This window comes from Xyrauchen texanus, chromosome 35, assembly GCF_025860055.1.
Source record: "Xyrauchen texanus isolate HMW12.3.18 chromosome 35, RBS_HiC_50CHRs, whole genome shotgun sequence".
Lineage (NCBI taxonomy): Eukaryota > Metazoa > Chordata > Actinopteri > Cypriniformes > Catostomidae > Xyrauchen > Xyrauchen texanus.
The window spans coordinates 15,174,292-15,196,617 of NC_068310.1; the positions used below are offsets into that span (position 1 = coordinate 15,174,292).

The 22,326-nt window shown below is 38.5% G+C and overlaps 1 protein-coding gene across 4 annotated transcripts in view; it reads left to right on the plus strand.

The window, feature by feature from the left end:
* myt1b (myelin transcription factor 1b) overlaps positions 1-22,326 on the plus strand; it is a 170,883-nt gene that overhangs the window by 105,775 nt on the left and 42,782 nt on the right. For 3 of the 4 annotated variants that reach the window (XM_052105812.1, XM_052105816.1, XM_052105815.1), the window contains exons 1-3: positions 10,313-10,414; positions 17,467-17,567; positions 22,111-22,165. In XM_052105812.1, coding sequence (XP_051961772.1) covers positions 22,111-22,165 — 55 coding nt within the window. In that variant the 5' untranslated portion in view covers positions 10,313-10,414; positions 17,467-17,567. Of the gene's footprint in view, positions 1-10,312; positions 10,415-17,466; positions 17,568-22,110; positions 22,166-22,326 lie in introns of those variants that run through there. The other variant, XM_052105813.1, reaches the window with a different exon arrangement.

The following is a 22,326-nucleotide window of genomic DNA, read 5'->3' on the forward strand; positions in this document are numbered from 1 at the left end:
TTTAGAAACTTGATTTAAAGTTTAAAATACAAAGACTGATATCACTGGATATTAAACTTTTGAGCTTTAAAAGCTGTTTCATTCCTTCTAACTCATGAATGACTGAGAAAGTTGCTCTTCTGGGAGATGTGTTCAGCTCAGCATTTTCCACCTCAGTTCACTCTCTGATGTATAATGTAGAACATTCAGTTAAGAATGTATTATTTGATCCACATATTGGTCACACAGCAAGTGTGTGTGTGTGTGTGTGTGTGTGTGTGTGTGTGTGTGTGTGTGTGTGTGTGTGTGTGTGTGTGTGTGTGTGTGTGAGCGTGTATTTATCACTTTGTGGGGACCAAATGTCCCCATAAGGATAGTAAAACCCGAAATTTTTGACCTTGTGGGGACATTTTGTCGGTCCCCATGAGGAAAACAGCTTATAAATCATACTAAATTATGTTTTTTGAAAATGTAAAAATGCAGAAAGTTTTCTGTGAGGGTTAGGTTTAGGGGTAGGGTTAGGTTTAGGGGATAGAATATAAAGTTTGTACAGTATAAAAACCATTATGTCTATGGAAAGTCCTCATAAAACATGGAAACACAACTGAGTGTGTGTGTGTGTGTGTGTGTGTGTGTGTGTGTGTGTGTGTGTGTGTGTGTGTGTGTGTGTGAGAGAGAGAGAGAGAGAGAGAGAGAGCACATATGTGTTCACATCTTTTATTTATTTTTTCTTATTTTTCCATTTCAGATGCTCAGTTTTCCTGCATCTTAAACCTTACCTTAGCAAAAGAAAAAGAAAAAAAAAGAGTTAAAAAAAGGAGGGGTAAAAAAGTGGAAGAGTGGTTCTGTGGCAGACAGATATCTAGTGTGCTGTGACAGCTGGGTCTGCTCCCTTTCTCTCCCCTTTCACTCTCTTTTCTTCTCCTACACAAAGCCTATTAAGTATGCCACTCACTTAAAGGCCCCAGAGCCTCCTGTGGCCACAGGCTCCACCCAAAAGTGTGGCGTGTCTTTGTGATTGTAATGAGGCAGCAAGCCGGGCCGTGCTTGCTGAGCTCTGTCTGTGTTTACTCATTACTCTAGCCATTCCGCGGGCCGCAGACGGGGGGGAAGTGAGAGGAGGGGCAAGGGAGGGTGGAGGAAGAGTGGTTTTGGGGAGGGTGTTGTGGAAGGACATGTCCTGGCGAGAGTGAGGGGGGTGAAAGGAGGAGGGAGACAGACAGACTGTGGGTCTGTGAAATACTGTGAGATACTAGAAATGACGGTCATGTAGGCTGGCACCCAGACCAAACTTGTTTTCGTGAGTGTGTATGAAAGTGCAAATGAAGAGTTGGGGGTCGGGAGGGGGGGGGGGGTTCTATCCAAGGCTTGGGGCAGAAAAAAAGGGTCAAGAAGAAAACAAAATAGACAAAATAATGCTATTGTAAAATTGTATAATATATAATAACAAATAAAAGTACAAAAGATATAAATAAGAGAAAAACTTTAAAGGTTAAAAATAATATTTATGTTAAAAAACTCATTAGATAATCTGGTTGGATTTTTTGTAAGGTCATACAGTGATCTTTAAACCCACTTAACCTTGCACTTTAATTTTTTTTAAAAAAGCCTGTTAATTTTACAGTAAAATACTGGCAGCTGTTGTTGCCAGAAATTCACCGTAAAAAATACGGTAACCACGTATCAGGCTTTACGGGGTGTAATTTTGATGCCTGTATATTATATGGTGCATTACCGTTGTTTATATTAGTAAATTATGAACTTTATATTATAAACTTCTGAAACTGTAAAAATCATCTTTTTACTTTATATTGTATTGTTGATCAACATAGTAATTACAGAAGGCCCATCAATAGAGGCCCTTCCTGGAGCAATGACCAGTAAACATGTAGAGACAGTGCTCAGTGTCACTCAAACAAACAATAAACACCATCAGGATAACACAAGTGAAATTAAAATAATGTAATAAACATTAACTAAACTACATAAAATATAACACAGAACACCCCAAAGTACATAACTGATATTAAAAAATACTAAGAAACATAACTATTCCCAGAAAATATAATGAAATGTAATGGGCCACGCAGAGACTTCTGAGAACAGTGAGTTTTTTAGCATAATTTTATCAATAATTTACTGTAAAAAGTACATGTAATCTCTCAGTAAACATAATAGAATTTTTACCATTAATTACATGGGAAAATTATATTTTTACATCCAAAAATCTTTCTTTGTACAGCATTTTACCGTAAAACTATATATAACAATTTTATATATTAAATATATTAAAAAACAAATTACTGTATAGTTTAAGGTAACTACCCGTTAACCAATTAAAGTTTTTTACTGTAGCATTTTTACACTTATTTAATGGACATTTTGTACAGTGTGGTCAAATGTAATGTATCTCCTTGTGTGGCTTATTGCTTTCATAAAATAGTTGAAATATTTTAAAAGAAGTAAACAGCAATATGATATGACACAAATATTTAATAAATATTTACATATTTGGGTGTTTCTTCAACTATGGCTAATTTTAGCACTATGATCTTCTAGAAAATAAAGTCTCGTTAAAACATTTTTCACACTGTCACTAATTTTAGCACATTTTTATACTAACAATATCCAACAGTACATGCACCATAGGAAATGCATATTATTTTTGTCCTTTTTCTGAAAGTCATAAAACTTCCACCACAGTGTCATTTCCACAACATCTCAGATTCTGTAATGTGTTTATTAGAATTTCCATGGTGGAAATGACGGTGATGGACATTACATTGACAGACCTCTTCATTTTGCTAAGGATGATCTCATAGCTACAGTAATATTTTATGTGTCATAAATAAACATAATTAAATTACATTTGCAAACTTTTTGCATAAACTGGCAAAATTACAGCTTGCTTCGAAATGAAACCAAGGAGATATACTCTGCTCACGAGTGATATTTACCTTTTTTTCCTTTTTCTAACATTACTTAAATATGCTTAAATACTCAAATATCACTTAAATAATGCTCTTTTTAATGCTCTTCACTGGCACTTTTGTTGACACAGTAAACAATTACTGTACACTGACCTGTGCAAAATTGTAGGGTGTCACTATAATATTTGAATAATTTATAGAACTCTTTATCACACAATAAATATTGAAATTGTTTATGTTGATTTCCAATTTCAAAATGTTTTATAATAGATTTTCAATGTTTTCATAGGTCTAAGGCTTTCAAGGCTAAAACAATAAAATCTGAACATAAAAGGTGTAAGGGGGTTAAGATGGGCAAGGAAGAGGCGAGAACCGGCTTGTCAATATAAATCATATTTAAAGGGTAACTAAACCCTAAACCAACTTTTTTTAGTTAATGATCTGTAAGCATGGGGTTTTATTAGTACTGGTCATTGATTCAAGTAATTTTTTTGACATTTGTGTATAAAGTGTTTTAATTCTACAATATATGGTGTGAAAACGTCTGAGTGCTGCCCTCTTCAGGTTGAACGGTGGCTACTGCAGTTGAATTTTCCTATTGGCTGTTGCGGTACTTCGTGACGTAAGCAGGTTCCAGCTCACCACGCCAGATTCATGTACATGTCGTCTTGCGAACGTGTGAGGAATAATAATAACTCTGAATAAGTCTGACAGCAGCTGTCAATTAATCCGTCACTACGAGTCTCAGGTGCCCCCCCCCCCCCACTCAGCCACGCACTCGGTTCCTTCCCTCTATCCACGCCGGGGTCTGCCCACTTTTCCAGCATTTTCAAATATTTCTAGTGGGTGGAGTCAGACTCTGAGCAGGTGTTTAGTTACCCTTTAATTAAACTCAAAACCAAAACACACAAACTTAAATACACACATGACGGACATGCCCGTAATTCTCTCTCTCTCTCGAACCGTCGTCACTGGCCGCCTTTATCCCTCAAGCACCCCATCAGGCCGATTGGGGACCGGGCGTGTGACATTCTAGCCCGGCCCCGCCCCCTCCGCTCCACAAAGGTTTTTGACCTTTGAAAGAGACACATGTGATTATTGATAATCTGAATAATCTATTCCTCCACCAAGTGATTAGTTAATAAGCCTAACTGTAGGCTATATATTGTTGCCAAGCAATGTCTCAACCTGGTGCATTAATATAGAATGTGTGGTCACAGGTGTGTGTAATGGCTTTTAACCTCTTCTCATCAAATCAGTTGGACCTATCAGTTTCATTAAAGGTTTTTAATGTTACTCTGAATGAACAAAATCACAATAAAAACATTGTCTAAAAAATAAAACCTTCATAAAAAGTTCACACAAAAATATCTGCTTACAACAGTCATGTTTCAACTGATCACACCAGTACACTCATTTCACCTCAATGTATCCACACGTTTCAACATCACGCTCCTTAGGCTGCAGTTAATTAGCATTATTTCCCACTCTTACCATTGCCAACTCGCCTGAGTCATCTGTACAGCATGAACACCCTGCATTTCACAATTTCCTCCCAAGAATTCAGCACCCACTCATGCTCATGCACTTTTCAGGCTCTGTTTGTGCATACGTTCACATCTTTTCTTCTCTTTATATTTTTCTTTTCTTTTTGTGCTGGCGCAGACAGCTGTAGGGCACATCACTGGTAAGCGGCGGACTCTCCAACTCTCTCTCATGTGCAGCAATGATGTTGATAGGTCGGGGGGGTCACGAGTGAAGGGTGCGCAGACCTGCGGAGCAGACCCTGCAGAGCCCAAAAGGGGAGGGGGACTTTAATTTGGCATAGGCTGGGGGGAGGAGGCAGCCTTAAAGTCAATAGGTCAATGAGTGGATGGCGTAGTGGAATAATACAGCGGGGCGTCTGGTAGTCTGTGATAAAGGGAATCAAGCCTGTTCTTCTCTGACCGGGCCTGCTCTCGTTTTTAAGTGAGAGCCTTTTTTTGTCAGAAGGCAAATTTAATAAGCAGCAAATGCATTGCATGTTCACTGCCGGCCCCCTCGCCATGGCAACACGTAGTTGGGGGAATGGAGATGGGCCTAGAGAGGACACGATTATCAGAGGAGCCATCTGCCGAAAGAGAGCCCAGACCCTGCCAAACCCACAGGGGGAGATCCACACCCTCACTTATACACTGCTCTTTTCCCTCATGTTTATTTCTTGGAGTTTGTTTGTTTTGGGTGAGCGGGTGCTTAAAATTCAAAAGAGACTGAAGAACAGGGATGTGTTAATGATGCAATGGTGTGCAAGGAACGAGTTAGCGAATTACCAAGGGAACGAGAAGGAGAGAGAGGAAATTTTGAGATAATCCTGGCTCTTGTGCTGCTTTCTTTTCCCAGCAGTTTCATTGCTTACTAAAATATGACTGTTATCTGGCACACATAGAATTACCTCCTCTAAATGCCTCATGAAGTTGATATGCAATCATACTATAATATGAGACAACAATATACGGTTCTTGTGCTACCTGAAAACTTTCTCTCAACTATACGACGACATACCAGAATGAAACGTTAGGGGGAAAAAACACCAGGTACACCTCCAATTTAGTAAACCTCCTATCAGGAGCTAATTGGCTACTTGTCTAAAGGCTTGAAATCATTTTCTGGAATTTTCCAAGCTATTCCAAGCTGTATATATATATATATATATATATATATATATATATACAGTTGAAGTCAAAAGTTTACATACACTTAGGTTGAAGTCATTTTAACCACTCCACAGATTTAATATATATATATATATATATATATATATATATATATATATATATATATATATATATATATAATTTATTTATTTATTATTTGTTACATGATAACAAATGGCTACTGATATTTAGGTGACACCACGTGACTTTGATTTGGTTGACATATGTTTTTAAATGTTAATCATATTTTAAAATGAAATTGTTTACTTGCTTGTGTTTATATATATATATATATACACAACACACACACACACCTATATACACATATATAATTATAGAAGATTATGCTACATCACTCATGCCAACATTGCTTTGTTAAAAAAAAAACTGCTTTTAATGAGATTATGTACTGTCTCTGGACAGTTAGACCACATGATAGTGTTTTTACTATAAGCTCCAGAAAAAAATGACTTTGTATTCAGTAATTAAAAACACTTTTCAGTTTAGAAAATTTATTTTTGAATAATTTAATAGATGTGGACAAAAAAAATTAGGACACAGCATTGACCCATAGGGCAAATACTGTACCTATAAATAGTTTGTGCAATTGGTTGTCTCAAAAAGTCATTGTTTGCCAAGGGTTTATTTTTTAAAAAGCATATTATTGTTTTAAGGATAACATAAAAAACTGACTGAAGTATGTGGAAATTACCTTTTTACGAAATGTAGGAATAAGTTAAACTACATGTCGTACAGAATATGAATAGACAAACAGGGTGACCGTTTACATTATAGGTCTATCTCGTTAAACATTTCAAATTGAAAATAATTTTTATCATTGGTCAAATTCCATTACAAAAACTGTTCTAAAGTTTGATATACTGTAGTTTGCGACTGAATGTCTCCCTGTTCCACCATTGTTGGGAAACTTCCAAAGCTGAAAGCACACAGCTGCCAGTAGTCCCTTCTGTTGGCATTCTACAGGCTTTGTTGTTGAGAACTGAAGACAATTGTTTTGATTGGCTGAGAGTTTTGCGTTGGTGGGACACGATTAACTTCACGCTTGCTTCTGATTGGATAGGCATGTGTCTGACGTCAGCGCACCCCTCCTCCGTCCCTTTCAAAAAATAAGTTGTAGTAATTGTGTCCACAACTTTTGCACTGAAGTTCACTTTCTCAGGACTTGCTAGACGCTTATGGGAAACTCGGATCTGCGACCATGAAGCTGTGTGGAACATTTTTAGGTCAGTTAAAGGAACTTCTCTGTCTCGTATTTGGCCGTTTTAACTTTACAAGACTTTAACAAGTTTAATTAACTGGTGTCTAAAAAGTTGTGTTGACCTATAAAGGCTACTTCTCGAATATGGAATTGTAATGTCACAGTTTATATTAGGCCTGTTATTTTATTTTATGATATGGGATATAATTCTCACCAATGATGAGAGTAGAGTTTCAGTTATGCGCTAAGTAGGCTTGCCAAATCTATAGTTTGCTAATATTAAATATGTGGAGTGGTTAAAAAATTAGTTTTCATGAATTCAACCCAAGTGTATGTAAACTTCTGACTTCGACTATATATATATATATATATATATATATATATATATATATATATATATATATATATATATATATATTAGTAAACACTGAAATGGCCTACTTTATATTATTTAAATACTTAGCCCTATTTTATTGATTTTTATTTATTGTTAATAAATAGGCCTATGCCTACATTTAGTGTTTAGTAAAAATCTACGACGACATAAAATAATGAAACGGAGAAAAAACATGAAACTGATCTGCGACCATAATAGCTCGAAAGTATTTGGATCGGAATAGTTAGTTGATCAGATCTCGTAGTTATTTGCTATTGTTTGGCTTTATTGTTTATCCATTTCTGTGTGTGCGGTGATGAAATCCTGGCATATTTAAGTCTATATATAGGCTATATCATCTCTATTCAAACCATAACTTTCAGGAACCTCGACATTTGCTTAACTTCAGAGCTGTTGAAGTGTTTAGACAAAGAGCGGTTTGTTTCCTGGGGGATCGTGGCGGACACAATACCAGCCCCGAGGCGCATTCAACCTTTCTTTCTGTTGTTGTCTGTCAGGTTGTTCCATCTGTCAAGGCCATTCGCCGAGTTTGGGGCCCCTCCAGTCCGCTCTCTCAGCTGACTCTCTTATGCAATATTTATACCGCCATTATATTCTCAGTGTGCTCCAGTGAGACACTGGCTAACTGTGACTGCTGAATAAAGAATGTGTGCCTTGTTTTCAACTGTGAAAGTACAACTCGTTTAGCCATTTAAAACAGTTAGGGATATTAGAACACATGTTCACACTGAACGCGTTCTTGTGTTATGAAAAGGCAAGACGCAGCGCAACGAATAGAACAGAGCGCATGTGTTTTGAGACGCGTACAGTTGGAGTTATTTTTAACATCTCACGGCACAGCGGTCAAAGTCGTCGGTCTAGCTCATGTTTACATTGAAAAACAGCGCGGGCGGACGCAAAAACTCACTCCGTGTGGAGATGAGATGAGATGAGCTGCGACTTTTCTATCGGTTTAACTTGCACAACTCGTTGCAGCTATGTAATTTGAACCACACTAAATGTAAGCTTTCAACGATTAGGCTACTTTTGCGAAACGTTCTTCTTTGCAACAATTTTCAACGCTGCGCAATGATTAAATCTTATTTAATCTACATTTGAGACCATTTGAAACATTGCTTCAGCTAAAGACACATCGCGCCATCGCAACACACCATAGGCTAACCGTAAGTTTTCTGACAAAAGTCTTGGAGTGTGAATGGCAGCCATGTGTTTAGATTACAGTTCGGGCCGCTGTCCATGGTGCTGAGCCAAAGCGCTGTCTGGGGTTCTGAAGACCATCCGTTCGCAAATTCTGTGCCCTGTTTTCTCTGGCTACTTGTTTGTGTGTGTGTGTGTGTGTGTGTGTGTGTGTGTGTGTGTGTGTGTGTGTGTGTGTGTGTGTGTGTGTGTGTGTGTGTGTGTGTGTGTGTCCTACAAATAAAAATCCGAAATACTTTAAGAAACAATCAAACCTGACCCATTCTTGCTAATCTGAGTCTCCGTCTGAATGTTCAGGACAGGGAAGTCTAACTACTTGTCAGATGTGTATGGTTCTTTTCTGTCTTTTGTTTATTGGATTGTGTTTTGGGTAGTGAGGCATCTGAAATCATATTGATGCAGCGTGGACACTCCGTGATTGATTTCAGCTCCAATGCATAACAATAGGACAGCAAAAAAAGAGCCTGCCGCAAAGAGATAAGAACTTAATAGAATTTCTGAAAGGCGAAGGTTGGCTTTTTGAAAATTCCCCCCGTGTCGGCGTGGAGACAGCAGATAAAGAGTGGCATTTGTGGAGAATATTCTCAAATGGCTTGTAATGAATGGTTGTCATTTTCACTAATGGTTACAAAACAACAAAGCAAACAGCGTTGTGTGCAACGTTTAGGAGTCATTCCAAGATACATTCGTCTGTTTTGAGTGAAGAAGACGATGCAGTGTTAAAATACCCTTATTTGTTTCCTCCCACTCTTTTGGCAAAACAGCTCTGGGGGGGTGTATGTGTGGTGTACTTCAGTAGTCCGTTGGAATCCTTTTGCATACTGTGTACTTTGCTTTTATCCAGCCTATGTATAACAAAGGGATTTGGGGATGTTTATGAGGATTACGAAAACGTATACGATTTCAATACATTTTGTGCATGGCTTGTAGTTTTCATCGTTTTGTTTATTTATTTATTTATTTTTCTAAATCCTTACCAACATAAATACTTGATTGTCAATACTTTTATATCTATGCACCCAAAAGAGAAACCGTCCAGAGATTTTCAAAGATACAAGCGCTCATATGATCTAATATGTTATGCTAACTGGAGCATTGGCCAAGATTAGTTTATTGTGTGAATCACTGGACAGTACCATTTGAAAAGAGTTAGGAGGGAGGGTTCAAATAACACCAGCGACATATGCAAGCTTTTGTGGAATATTAAAGATTAATCGCTGGGCGTAAAATAAGCAGCTTATGCTATTAGTATTTTAAAGTAACAGTGACCCGACACACGCACAAACCTATAAGATGCACTTTAACTGACGACTTAAACAAGCATTACATATAGCTGGTAGTATTTGAAAAGTGTATTACTGTATACAGCATTATCTTCTTTCTGGGACAAAAGATAACTTCTATAAATCCCTTGTAGTAGGCCCTTGTACTACTAGATGTGTGGGTCGGGAGAGAGGGAAGTGTGCGCGCTATATGTATGTGCGCGCGCGCGTGTGTGTATGCTGCGCTGAGAAAGACTGAGTATGACATAGAGTGTGCATGGCTGTACACATGCCCGTCGAGTTATTACAGGGTGATATTCAAAGCCCAGCCCATCGATGTTGTAGGTTTTACTACAGCTTTTGTGATGTCATGGCAAAGGGCGGGGGGAGGAGGTGGGGGACAATGGCTCATGAGGGAAAGGTAAGTCAATATTACGTTTTCTCGCTGACAAAGGCAAATGAAGCCATGTTTTTGCTTACAAACAAGTAGCGTTCATACCGCCCCGTTCTGGATCCCAGCTTGCCGGTATAGCAGCGTCACAGAAGAGTCAATCGTCGTCTGTCACTGAATCTATCGGGATACTACTGGAGAAGTAGAGTTTAAGTTTTCTTTTAGAAAATCGGTAAACGGGATATTTTTACCCCAAACTGTTTCACGGCGTACTGAATACACGACAAAGACAAGGGGAGCATCTGTCGTAGAGCAAAGTTTTCGGGATTATTCTTTTTTCAATCAGGTAATGGTTAAAATGTCGTTTGGGTTTACATCTAGCATTTTAATACAAATTTCCGACGAGGATCTTTCAGAAATGTCGCTAATCTCTGGCTTAGAGTTATGGGTTGAGGTGCTAGAAGGTATTATAAATGTTTCACGTTGTATCATTACACCATTTGCTGGCCAGGGATCTAGATTATATATCTACATCATCCCATTTCGAGATGCCCTACAGGTCAAGGTTAATGGCTTTTACGAGAGACGAGAAAAAATATATAATTTTGGGTGTCTTTATTTTCATACTTTATCCGACGATGCTTTGGCATAAGAGCTTTCGTGATCAAATCCGTTATGTGATCGAAGATTGATTGTGTAATCTTTAAACTAATATATTTGCAGGCTGAGTTGATGCTGTAAAAGCGGAGGTTAGTGTGTGTGTACATGCTTCTGTGATTGAAGATGTACCAGCGGAGAGTATGTGGAGTTGACATGGCTAAAGTGATGGAGAAACAGTCAGCTATATATGGCGCTCTCGCACAAACGCAGCGATGAATTTATATTTTGTTTTTATTGTATTTATTTATTTATTTTGCTCACTTTGGCACAGAAACTGTGCGTTTGATCTTTCCTCATGTTGAGATGGATCTGGATGAATGCCATGTCAGTATTCTGTAGTTTCTTTCTCAGTTGCTCATCGATGCTCATTAATGCGTGGTGTGCGCCAGCCTGTCTTGTAAAACTCTTCAATTTTCAATTGCTTCATTACGCAAATTTGGGCATTCACGTTTCATTCGTTTATAAGCTTGTCGTTATGTATTTATTATTTACCCATGTGCAGGTTTCATAAACGCAGCTCCTATTTGGAGTCCTAATCGACCTCTTAGTGTTTACTGTTATGTACTAGAATAAAGCATCTCCATCTTTTGGCACACATACGGAGTTTGTTCCATATGGCTCTGTGTAATTAAGGTCGAACAATGGGCGTAGCGCAGGACTCCCGGCAGAGTGCACGAATGGTGTGGAAGAAGAAGGAGGAGGAGGGGTGGCCATTTGATTTTCTGCTGCAGAAAACATAATGGAGAGATGCTCTCTTTAAATGTCAACCGCCCCTGGTGAGATGCGCAGAAGAAAAGTCATGAGAGTTGAAGCAATAACGCCCATCCTCTGCATCCATCCACCCCCCTGTTCATTTCTAATGAGTGATTAGGAGCTCGCGCGGTGCGCGTTTGCCTCGTATTGCTCCCTATTCCGCGGCTAATGTGTTATTGAGTGTTGTATGAAGTATGAAATCAAAGCACCTGCAACCAAGATGGAGGACGGACGACTGAACGTGAATGTCTTTGATCTGAGTCAGTTATGTGATCTTGTATTCAGTTTACAAGTAATGTGCTCTAGAATCCCCTGTGGCATATTGCTGTAGTAACTTTATTTTAATTGCTATTCAATTAAGTGTATTCACCTAAAGTCACCATACTATAGTTTAACAAACCCTATTGGATTTAATTATGTTAAGGAGAGAAACAAAACTCGTTGACACGGAGGTTGAAGCCTCTGACTGTGAGAAACTGGGATTGGTGCGCTTACGCGCAACAACTTTAGTTACTTTTCTCAGAGTCTGAGGATTCTGTAGTTAACTAACATTAGCCTACTGCATTTACTAACAAATATCGCTGCTTATATTGTGTTGGAACGGCATTTTTAGCGACATCCGCTCGTCAAGATTTCCAGCCATGGCTGTGTAGCCTATAATAGAGGTCACCTGCGCGCAACGCGCAACATTGAGTCGTTTTATCTCGTTCGCCTCGAAACTGGTTGTGGTAATAACTTTCACAAGATCCTGTCTATCTTTTTACGGATATTGCGCAGAATTGTGAGTCGGCATGAACTTTCTGAGTTTAATAAAAGGAATGCTGATAGCTGAGCGTTTGGGAGGGGTCCTTGCAAATGTAACTTTTGTTGTTGTTGTTGTTTGTTTGTTTGTTTGTTTGTTTGTTTGTTTGTTTGTTTGTTTGTTTGTTTTGTAAGCGATGTTAGGCCTACTGAATATAGGTCTATAATGCTGAACAATTTGTACACGAATGAGACAAGCGAATCTAGCACACAGACGCACTAAACCCTCAAATCATAAAATCTGGGTCTTCACAGATCACCGTTTAATCTTATTCCAGGATTAATTCCTAATATCATATTCAAGCAGGGTTGTTTGCAATAAACCGACTTCAGCGCTCATTTGGTCGCTCAAAAATAGATACTTGTTTATCGCACAGTCCATGTGGCAGGAAACTAGTGATATTAAAGTGAAGACGAAAAAAAAAAGCGTTGCAGCAGGTGCCGCGGTATTGCCGGAGTGGAGCGAGTAATGAACATGTGGAATGGAGCAGCTGGGCTAAACTGCGCTCTTCTCATTCAGAACACAGCAGAAAGCCACGCCACCAGGGCCGAGGGTCAGGGTCGACTCTATCATTAGTGAAGAAAAGTGCCATTTAGAGGATCCTTTATGCATTGAAACACTGCATTGTGTACAGTTGAATTGATCGGTGATTTAGTATGCATCTGGCATGGCATGTTTGCGCAGTTTTTCGCGTAACTGGGGCGCTTTTGAACAGGTGTTCCCACACCCGAGCCGCCTCAGCGCGACCGGAAGCGCTCCTGAGAGGAAAATAACTTAACTTATTCGTAACCTCGAAAGCCCGTCTCTCTTTTTGAAGAGGCCCAGACAAAAGCGAATTCTGCCATTGCTCCTTTAACGCCGAGTCACTCTAAGTGAGCCTCTGTCTGCTCCCCGTGGTTGTCATGGTGTTTTCCGTGTTGCGTCATAAAGAAAAAAGGTACCCGTAGCTCTCAAAGGCACTTTGACTCGTTTTAACATGAAGGAGAGTCTAATTTTATTACTCCTCCTGACTTAAAAAATAAATAAATAAATAAATAAAAAAAAACTCCTGACTTTCATGCACACTACCATTTATCTCCTGAAAAGAAAAAAAAGAATACAATGTACCACAAATGTTAGATACATTCTGATGCTATTGTAATTAGGCTTGAGTGGGTTGCACAATTTAGCATAATTCTTTCACCTTTTGCTCTTGTTCTACTCGTTCTCTATTCACACAAAGTTAGTGTTTAATCCTGCTTAACTGGAGCTGAGAGTACAGATGTGTCACCCATGGATTACTGTGAAGGCATCCATCCCTGTTTAATCTAAACTAGGGATTTATGTCTGTCTCAAAGAATGTATTTCCGTCACTTGACATGATTTTCTTGATTTGTTTATACTCATCTCTGTCTCTCGTTCTCTGCATGTGTTTATATTGCATTTGCAGAACTGCTATCATTGTTACCAGATCATTCATTAATCTCTTGTTTCTCTTATAGTGTAATACATGAAGGTGAACACACATGGGCAGCCAATAAGCTAATAGAGCATCTCTCTAACCCGTCTATAAAACGATAAACTGTTTAGCTTTATTAATGTTCCCCTTTGCTTTAAAATGAGTGGCACCTGATCCATCAAGGTTATGGAGAGCTACAGGGGTGTATTATTGGGGCCGTGCCATTTCAGAGGGCCTGAAAAGTGTGGAGTCGGCAATACAGCTGGGTTTATGGTGAGATTTTAAAGAGCACTGTGCGCCTCACAGTTTTGTTTATTTGGCTTGAAATCTGTAGAATAAGAGAGAGAGAGAGTTGGGGGAAAAGATGCACAGTAGTGCTGTTGTAGTCACTTTTGAAAAGAGGGTTGAAAGGTGATAAATAAGCACTTTGTTCCGTGTCGATGTGTGTGTGTGTGTGTGTGTGTGTGTGTGTGTGTAAGGGGCACTGGAAATGCTTTCCCTGACAATGCCCTACAGCTTTCTAACTCTGATGACTGGCATCCTGCCTGTCTTTTCTGGGTTATTGCTGTTGCACAGAGTTTTAGGAGACAAATCAGATCTGCCTGCTTTGTTTATTTTGTGCTTGCTAAGAGAGAAGGGCAGATGTTAAACTAGAGAGATACAAGCTAGGCATGTTTACTGGGTCTTTTACTGACAGCAAACTCTTTCTTTCTTTGTCTTGCACTCTTTTGCTCTGTCTTTCTCTGAGAAGTAAACTGTAGACAAAAAGTAAACTGGGACAATTGGAAGTTTCTTTTAAAGGAATTTTCTGGGTTAAAAATAAGATTACCACAAAAATTGAATTTAACGTGTCTCTACTTTTCTTTTAAAATGCAAAAATCCGGGTTGCAGTGAGGCAATTACAATGGGAGTGAATGGGGCCAATCCATAAACATTTAAAATACTCACTGTTTCAAAACTATAGCCACAAGACATAAACCATATGTGAATTAACATGATTTTAGGTTGATGCAATTGATAACTTACTTTTACTTTGTAAAGTTATAGCCAATTTTATAGCTTCATTGCCTTGGCGACGTAATGCTGTAAACACTTAAACCCTAAAAAAACAAAAAACAAAGAAACTACAATATAAACAACTTTACAGTGCAAATAATACAACAAATTTAAAAGTAGGATTAATGTAAGGGATTTTATACAACTTAAAAGCTTTAGATGTCTGCCTTTAAATGTGCCAAAAATTGGCCCCTTTCACTTCCATTGTAAGTGCCTGGAACCTTGATTTTTGCTTTTTTAACATAATTTACATAATTTTTTGTGGTAATCACATTATGCTACAAATGCAGTTGATTAAACTTAACTTTATTAAAGCCAGAATATTCCTTTAAAGGGAAAAATTCCAGATTGAGTCAAAGGTAAAGAGAGGAAATTAAGAAAGGAGGAAAAGAAGTAAAGTGAGAATTGTAGATGCGTCTTACCTTTTTAAACCATCAAACATCTATGATTAAAACTGAAAGCTAGTTATTTTAGAGCTGTATGCAGACTTTTGAATATAGAGCAGAACTCCATGATATCTACTTCCTGTAGTATTCGAGTTGGAACAATGGCTTTGAAAAATGTTTTGATATGAGCAATACCTCCACATTAACCACTTTAGTTTGCTCTATAAATATCATTGTTATCGGAGACTGTGCCTTTCCTATTCCAAAATCATTTTTACACAGCACTAAAAGCTATTACATGTATCAAATACTGTACACCCTCACTTGATTACAACTACAAATAAATGAAGACATTAGAGTAAGATTATACATACAGGATGACATTTTACACAGGACAGAGAGTTTGCAGATCTTTGTGATACTCTACACAAAGTTCACAGATCATCTCAAAGGCAAAGCAGGAGTTTGTAGCCAGCAGGATAGCTAGACAAACAAGTTATGAACTGAAGTCACAGATATAAGTCAGATAGAGATCATGAGATTTCATGAACACGGGCCAATCCGTAGCCATTGATGAATGTACTGTTTTTTTGTTTGTTTTTTTACAGATTATTTTAGCCCTGCATTTGATGGCACAAGCGAAGGGAAATCTGGGGGAATTTTTTTGCATCCGATTGTATCGCAACACTCTTTTATAATTTTTAACACGTATGCCTATCATGTGTGCCAGAGGTGGGTCGGGAGTGGGGGGTGGGTGTATGAAGAAATGGGACTATTACCCTGATGAAAAAAAGAAAGGAGGGGAAAAAGAGATCTGATTTATGGTTGATTCATTATTTACTGACCAAAGTCCCTCCCCCAGCACGTTTCTGTCTTCTGAACCTCTCCCTCTCTTACACTCCTACTTGCTAAAAGCTCAATAAAAATGCACAAATGTGATTGATTCTAATAGCAGACTGACAGAGCTTCCAGCTGGGGTGCTTTAGCATGCATATGCATGCACGTGTGTGAGTGCGTGAGTTTTTATTTGAGGTCTCACCTTTCTTTAATTAGAAGTACAGAGGTCACATGTGTAAAAGTCCTAGCCCCCATCATGACCTGTCAAATTGTCACTCTATGCATATGACATCACCTCTCAATCCACAAAAAGCACACACATATAATGCATTCTATGTATGCTGTCAATATATATTACTTAATGCATATGTAATGGATTATTTACCTAATATGCCAACTTTTTTAATCAAGATTTTACATGTATATGAATATAGAAGAGGAAGTTTAAGCTGCTGTAACACATCACCAAGATATTCTCTATTTTTCTTAGTGTTTCCAAATGTCATACTGCCTCACAAATGAATAACCAAATGTAAGTACGGGAGGAGCTTGTTCATCTCGGCCTGCCAATCATATCCCAGGAATATATGAACCAATGACATCATAACATGTTCATTTTGAAAAATGTTCTTTTTAAATGTCATAGTTTTCGAAAATATGTGGTTATGAAAAGCTTTTTCTAAAGTTTATACTCTTGGCGGAGGAAATGTTTCAGTGTGAATGAGAGGCATAAGCATCGAAAAATCAATGTTTTTCAATCGAAAATGTATTAGTCTGGACGTGGCTGTTAATAAAAGCTGGATGTAAAATAATAACAAAAGAATGAGAATAATTGCTGTTTAAAAAGTTTTAAATGGAGTCTAGCATGTCATGCCGCAGGACGTGAACTTCACAAAAGTATTTTAAGTCAATTAACCATTTACATCTAGAAATAGGCTAAATGTTACTTACAGTTGCAATATTGTTTTCAGTGTGCGTGAGGGAGGTTTGTGTTTATTATGAACACTGTGCTGCACTTACTTGTTGTACTGTATAATTTTATATGCTGTATTCTTTTTATTTTTAATTTATTTCGATAATTTTTACATTTTAAAAAATGTATCAAATTACTTTTTATTCGTATTTCTTGTTCTTTATTGGTTTTATAAAGTATTTTATATTGTATTTTCTTGATACATATTATGTAAAGCACTTTGAATTGCCATTATGTATGAAATGTGATAAATGCTGTAAATAAACATGCCTTGCCTTATGCTGAGGCTGCTGGTTTCAGATGCAGGTGGAGAGTAGATGGGATGATCTGACGCTTTCACCGCGGAATCAGTCTGTTACAGCATCCACAATGAGCGCTCATGCGCAAAACTTTCGACTGCCTGCGCAGATGCTGATTTGACTGTCTTTTTTCTTCATTTCCATGTTTTGTTTTTAATATATATTCTCTCTCTCTCTGTCTCTCTCTCAAACAGAAAATGAGTACCGGGGGAAACTCCTGAACCAGCGCTGGACGCGAGGAGACAAGATCAGCCGCTGCCGGCCCTCACTCAGACTGCAGAGTCGACCAATCAAAGTTAGTCAACTCTGCCTGCCCAGCCAGTCACCATGCATTAACATAGGCTTCTTTCAAAGGTTGCACAATTAGGGGCAGGAGAGGGCTATACATTTATGACATTCATCAGTTATCTCTGTCAGCAAGGTATGAAGAGAAGTCAGCATTGTATTACCCTGCCATGCACAGTTTGTTCCAGGCTTTTTGCAGAGCAGTATGACCCCCTCTGAATGAAGCGAAATTCTAAAGTGTCCCGCATCCTATAATTATGAAGAATTGGGCTGTTCTGCACAACCTAATTTCATTTTCACAGCTGTCTTGCATTATTTAGGGAAACAAGAGGTTTAAAAGTGGGTATGTCCTTGAGCTGCTTTTGTTTTCTATCTTTCATCAACATAAAAGGAAGTCTCTTTCTCTCTCTGTCTCTCTCTCATCCCATCTCTATCCTCCCCCTTTAATTTTTCTGCTTAGGTGTGTCCTTTTTCTTTAAGTGGATGCATCTCGTTTTCTTTTCCTTTCACTCTTTCTTTTTCATGCTTTTCATTTGGAACATTTTCATCCAGCTATCTGTTTCAATTCTGCATTGGGATATTCATTGGAAGAGATTTCTAATAGGGATGCTGGGATGGCGTGAAAAAAGAGATTGAGAGAGAGAGAGAGCGAAGACTCTCTCCCCTGGGGCCGTAAATGTATTTTTTTCTCTCACTCTGATGGAAAGAATTCATCTGAAGCCATTGATTTGTCGATCTAATTTGAAATGTTTAAAGGGTTGCAGTTGCAGGCAGTGCTTTTAAGAGCATCCAATTAGATAATTCCAAACTCTAACTGATCAGCGTCATCCTATTGTGTGCAAATGAATCAGGGCTAAACATATTCTCTTGCTACCTGCACGCACTTAAAAGAAAACACACAAGAGAGAGAAGAGTAATGGGAGTATCTGGTTCAAATGCGTAAGTTTACACACACACATGCTCAACTATAAACCTCCTTTAGTTGTCAGTCAAGCCTCGAGAGTAACCGCGTTAACTGATGGAAAGCTCAGATCTCCTTGGTGAACTTGTCAACCTCCTTTAATTGCCCGATGATCTCCGCGAGATAATTTTGGAGATGTCAGTAGACCTGTCACTCCAGTGACAGTTGCCACGATATGCCCAGTTGCGTCCTGTTCTTGTAAATGCAAAAATGAATAAAAGACTCATTTATGTGCACAGGCAGAGGAGGGGTGACCTTCTTTGTCAAGTCATTGCCCCCAGCCAGCAATTTACATAGAGCTGTCAGAAGAGCACGAAGGAGTGACTCCTCTTGCTTGTTTCTCCATCCACTTGTTTGGAGAAGAGAAGGACACAATTAATAATGTAGCACTCACCCTGCAGGGATGCACGGAACTCCTTGTCTGTTTGTCTGTCTGTCTGTCTGTCTGTCTGTCTGTCTGTCTGTCTGTCTAGGGCTGTGAATCAATCCATTAATCAAACAGTTTTCTGTGATTAATCATGATACATGATGCATGACAACAAATATAAAAAATATAATCCTAAATATATTAACTTTATACTTTGTTTAAAAAAAAATTACAATAAATAAGTGATCATTTATTTTAATTATTTAAATATGTGCATGTTAACATTTGTTGATAGAGTTAATTAGCCATAATGAGACATTTTTATATGGTATAAATTGTTGAAATAAGTATATATATATATACATGCCATAAAATCAGTGGAATTGCTGTTATAAAAATTGGGCAAAATCTTCAGTCATTTTATAGTGTATTTTTTTTAATAATAGGATCAAATCGGCAGATTCTATTCATATCAACCTTAATTGGCAATATAAACTTCAGTGTACAATGCCAATGTATTATTAGACACTATGCATACAGACATAAAACATATTGAATGCTGAAGTTTAATTTGCTGAAGTTTCTGTGCTAGGATGTGCAGTCGAGTATGTACCTCCTGAAGAATTATGTGCACAAATTGTAGCCAAATGAAGTGGGGAAAAAGATTAGTGAAGTTTCAGAATGAAAAAAAGATAAAAACAGATACTGTGTTAATTGTTTTCACAAAAACTGTTAAATATATAATTAATGTTTTCAATTTATAAAATCTATCTATCTATCTATCTATCTATCTATCTATCTATCTATCTATCTATCTATCTATCTATCTATCTGTCTGTCTGTCTGTCTGTCTCTCTGTTTGCCTGCCTGCCTGCCTCTTTTTTCACATTCCTTTTGATCACTCATTCTTGCATTTCTCCACCACGGGCATAATTAAAAAGTAAGGACAGGTTTGAAAATATTAAAAGGCCTTTAAAAGATATTATGAAAAAAGGTTGGTGCTGTCTTGCTTGTCACGAGCGACTTCACTCTGATTGACTTTGTGAACATGCAGGTTTAATGAGCTGGAATTCGAAATAAAAAGGAATGCAAACTCTGATGTGCTTACCTATTCAAAAGAGCTGTGCGTATCTATGGTTACACAAACATGAAAGCCTTGCGGGCTCCCTTATGGCCTGTTTGATTCATGTGTTGATGCTGAGGAGAAAGTAAAGAAAGAGTAGAGGAAGGAACACTGCTGCTGTTTCAAAGAAAAGAATGATCTGACATGCATCTGCCCCAGCTTTTGTGTAGGGGGTCAAAGTGGTCGCAAAGCTCATTTCAGAGATATAGAGCGGGCATAGATGACTCGCAGATGGGTGAATTGCATGCACACATGCACACAAACAATACACTCAGTGTTTGTATCAGCTAGCCCCAGTCTAATTGATCATCTATGTGCGAGAGATTACCTCCTAGACCCCAAGTCAAACTCTGAGTGTGCAAACCTATCGGCACACATAAAACAAAGCAGGCTTGTTGTGCGAACACCCATTCACTGATCAAAACACCCGAGAGTGTTTCTGGGATAAGAAGAGAGACATTTTTCTGCACCTGTCTTCCCGGATCCACCCCTCCTCACACTCACAACAAACTTTTCATTGCCCCATACACAAACTCCCTCAAATCAAACACAACACACTCATTATCCCCACATGCTGAAAAGTCAGCGATCGGGAGGAAGTGCCACTGCCAGAGAAAGTGCGCAGAGATAAAAAAAAAGGAAGAGAAAGGGAGCATGTGAAAGAGAAACTCCTCTGAAAGTGCAGTGTGCCCTTGCCAGCTCTAGCACTGTATTAAAGGCAGCAGCTGGGAGCAGGGTGAGCAGCGTTCGTGGTGGGTCAAAAGGATAGAGTTTTCGTGGATTTTCAAGGATTCCGTTCCATTTAAATCGCAGTAAAGTAATCAAAGCTAATGGCGCCATTGTGCTGCTAGGAAACATCCAATGGCTTTGCAGTGAGCAGACATCCCTGCTTCTGTGTGTGTTTAAGAGAGAGAGAGATTGAGAGGAATTGACACCTGCTCCTTTTGTGCCAGAAAGTGCAGCGATCAGGGACAGACTGTGCAAGTGAAATTACTGTGATTTGGAGTGCCCATGTTTGTATTAATTCTATTGCTGCTGTTAATATTGCGATTGTAATTACCACTCGAGCCTGCCATGGGGCCGCAAATGTGCACCTCTGGCAGATAATACACTATGTTGTCTCTTTCAGTGGACTGGTCAATCAGATTGATTGTTCAGGTGCAGTAAATTAAAGGTTGATGAAGGGGTACATAAATCTATATGTCTGTCTGTTAGTCTGTCCGTCTGTTGTCCATCTGTCTATCTATCTATCTATCTATCTATCTATCTATCTATCTATCTATCTATCTATCTATCTATCTGGCTGTCTGTCTGGCTGTCTGTCTGTCTCTTTCTATCTATCTATCTATCTATCTATCTATCTATCTATCTATCTATCTATCTATCTATCTATCTATCTATCTGGCTGTCTGTCTGGCTGTCTGTCTGTCTCTTTCTATCTATCTATCTATCTATCTATCTATCTATCTATCTATCTATCTATCTATCTATCTATCTATCTATCTGGCTGTCTGTCTGGCTGTCTGTCTGTCTCTTTCTATCTATCTATCTATCTATCTATCTATCTATCTATCTATCTATCTATCTATCTTTCTGTCTCTTTCTATCTATCTGTCTGTCTGACTGTCTGTCTGTCTGTCTGTCTGTCATTTGTCTGTCTGTCTGTTTCTATCTATCTATCTATCTATCTATCTATCTATCTATCTATCTATCTATGCCTGTCTGTCTGTCTGTCTCTTTCTGTCTGCCTGTCTCTTTCTGTCTACCTGTCTCTTTCTATCTATCTGTCTGTCTGTCTGTCAGTCTGTCTGCCTGTCTGTCTGGCTGGTTGGCTGTATATCTGGCTGTCTGTCTGTGGTAAGGATAGATGAGCTGCTTTCATGACCTGAGCCTAGTTTTCAAAGTTTCTCCCACAGAGTATTATTTTCCGGGAAAATTTTCCTTTTATACATTATGCTTGACTTCATTAACCTGAATGTTTGGTGTGTATGTATTACCCTGAGTGTGAGTGTGTTTGATAGCTTGTCTTTCTCTGTTTCTTCGATAGCTACTGCTGTGTTCTTGACTCTCTCCATCGCTTTCTCTCTCTTTCTCACTGACAGATGAGTTTGGATACTGATGACAAGCGCACTCGCACACGGTCCAAAGGAGGAAGAGGTCAGTGAACTCATTCTCACTCTTGCTCTGTTTTTTTTTTTGCATTCTCTATTTTCGCTCTCTCACACTTTCTCTCTCCTCTTAAACTGATTTCTTTGACTGGTCAGCTGAGCATATCTTATACTTTTGCACTGGGCATTTATAATATTTTAGTTTCTCTC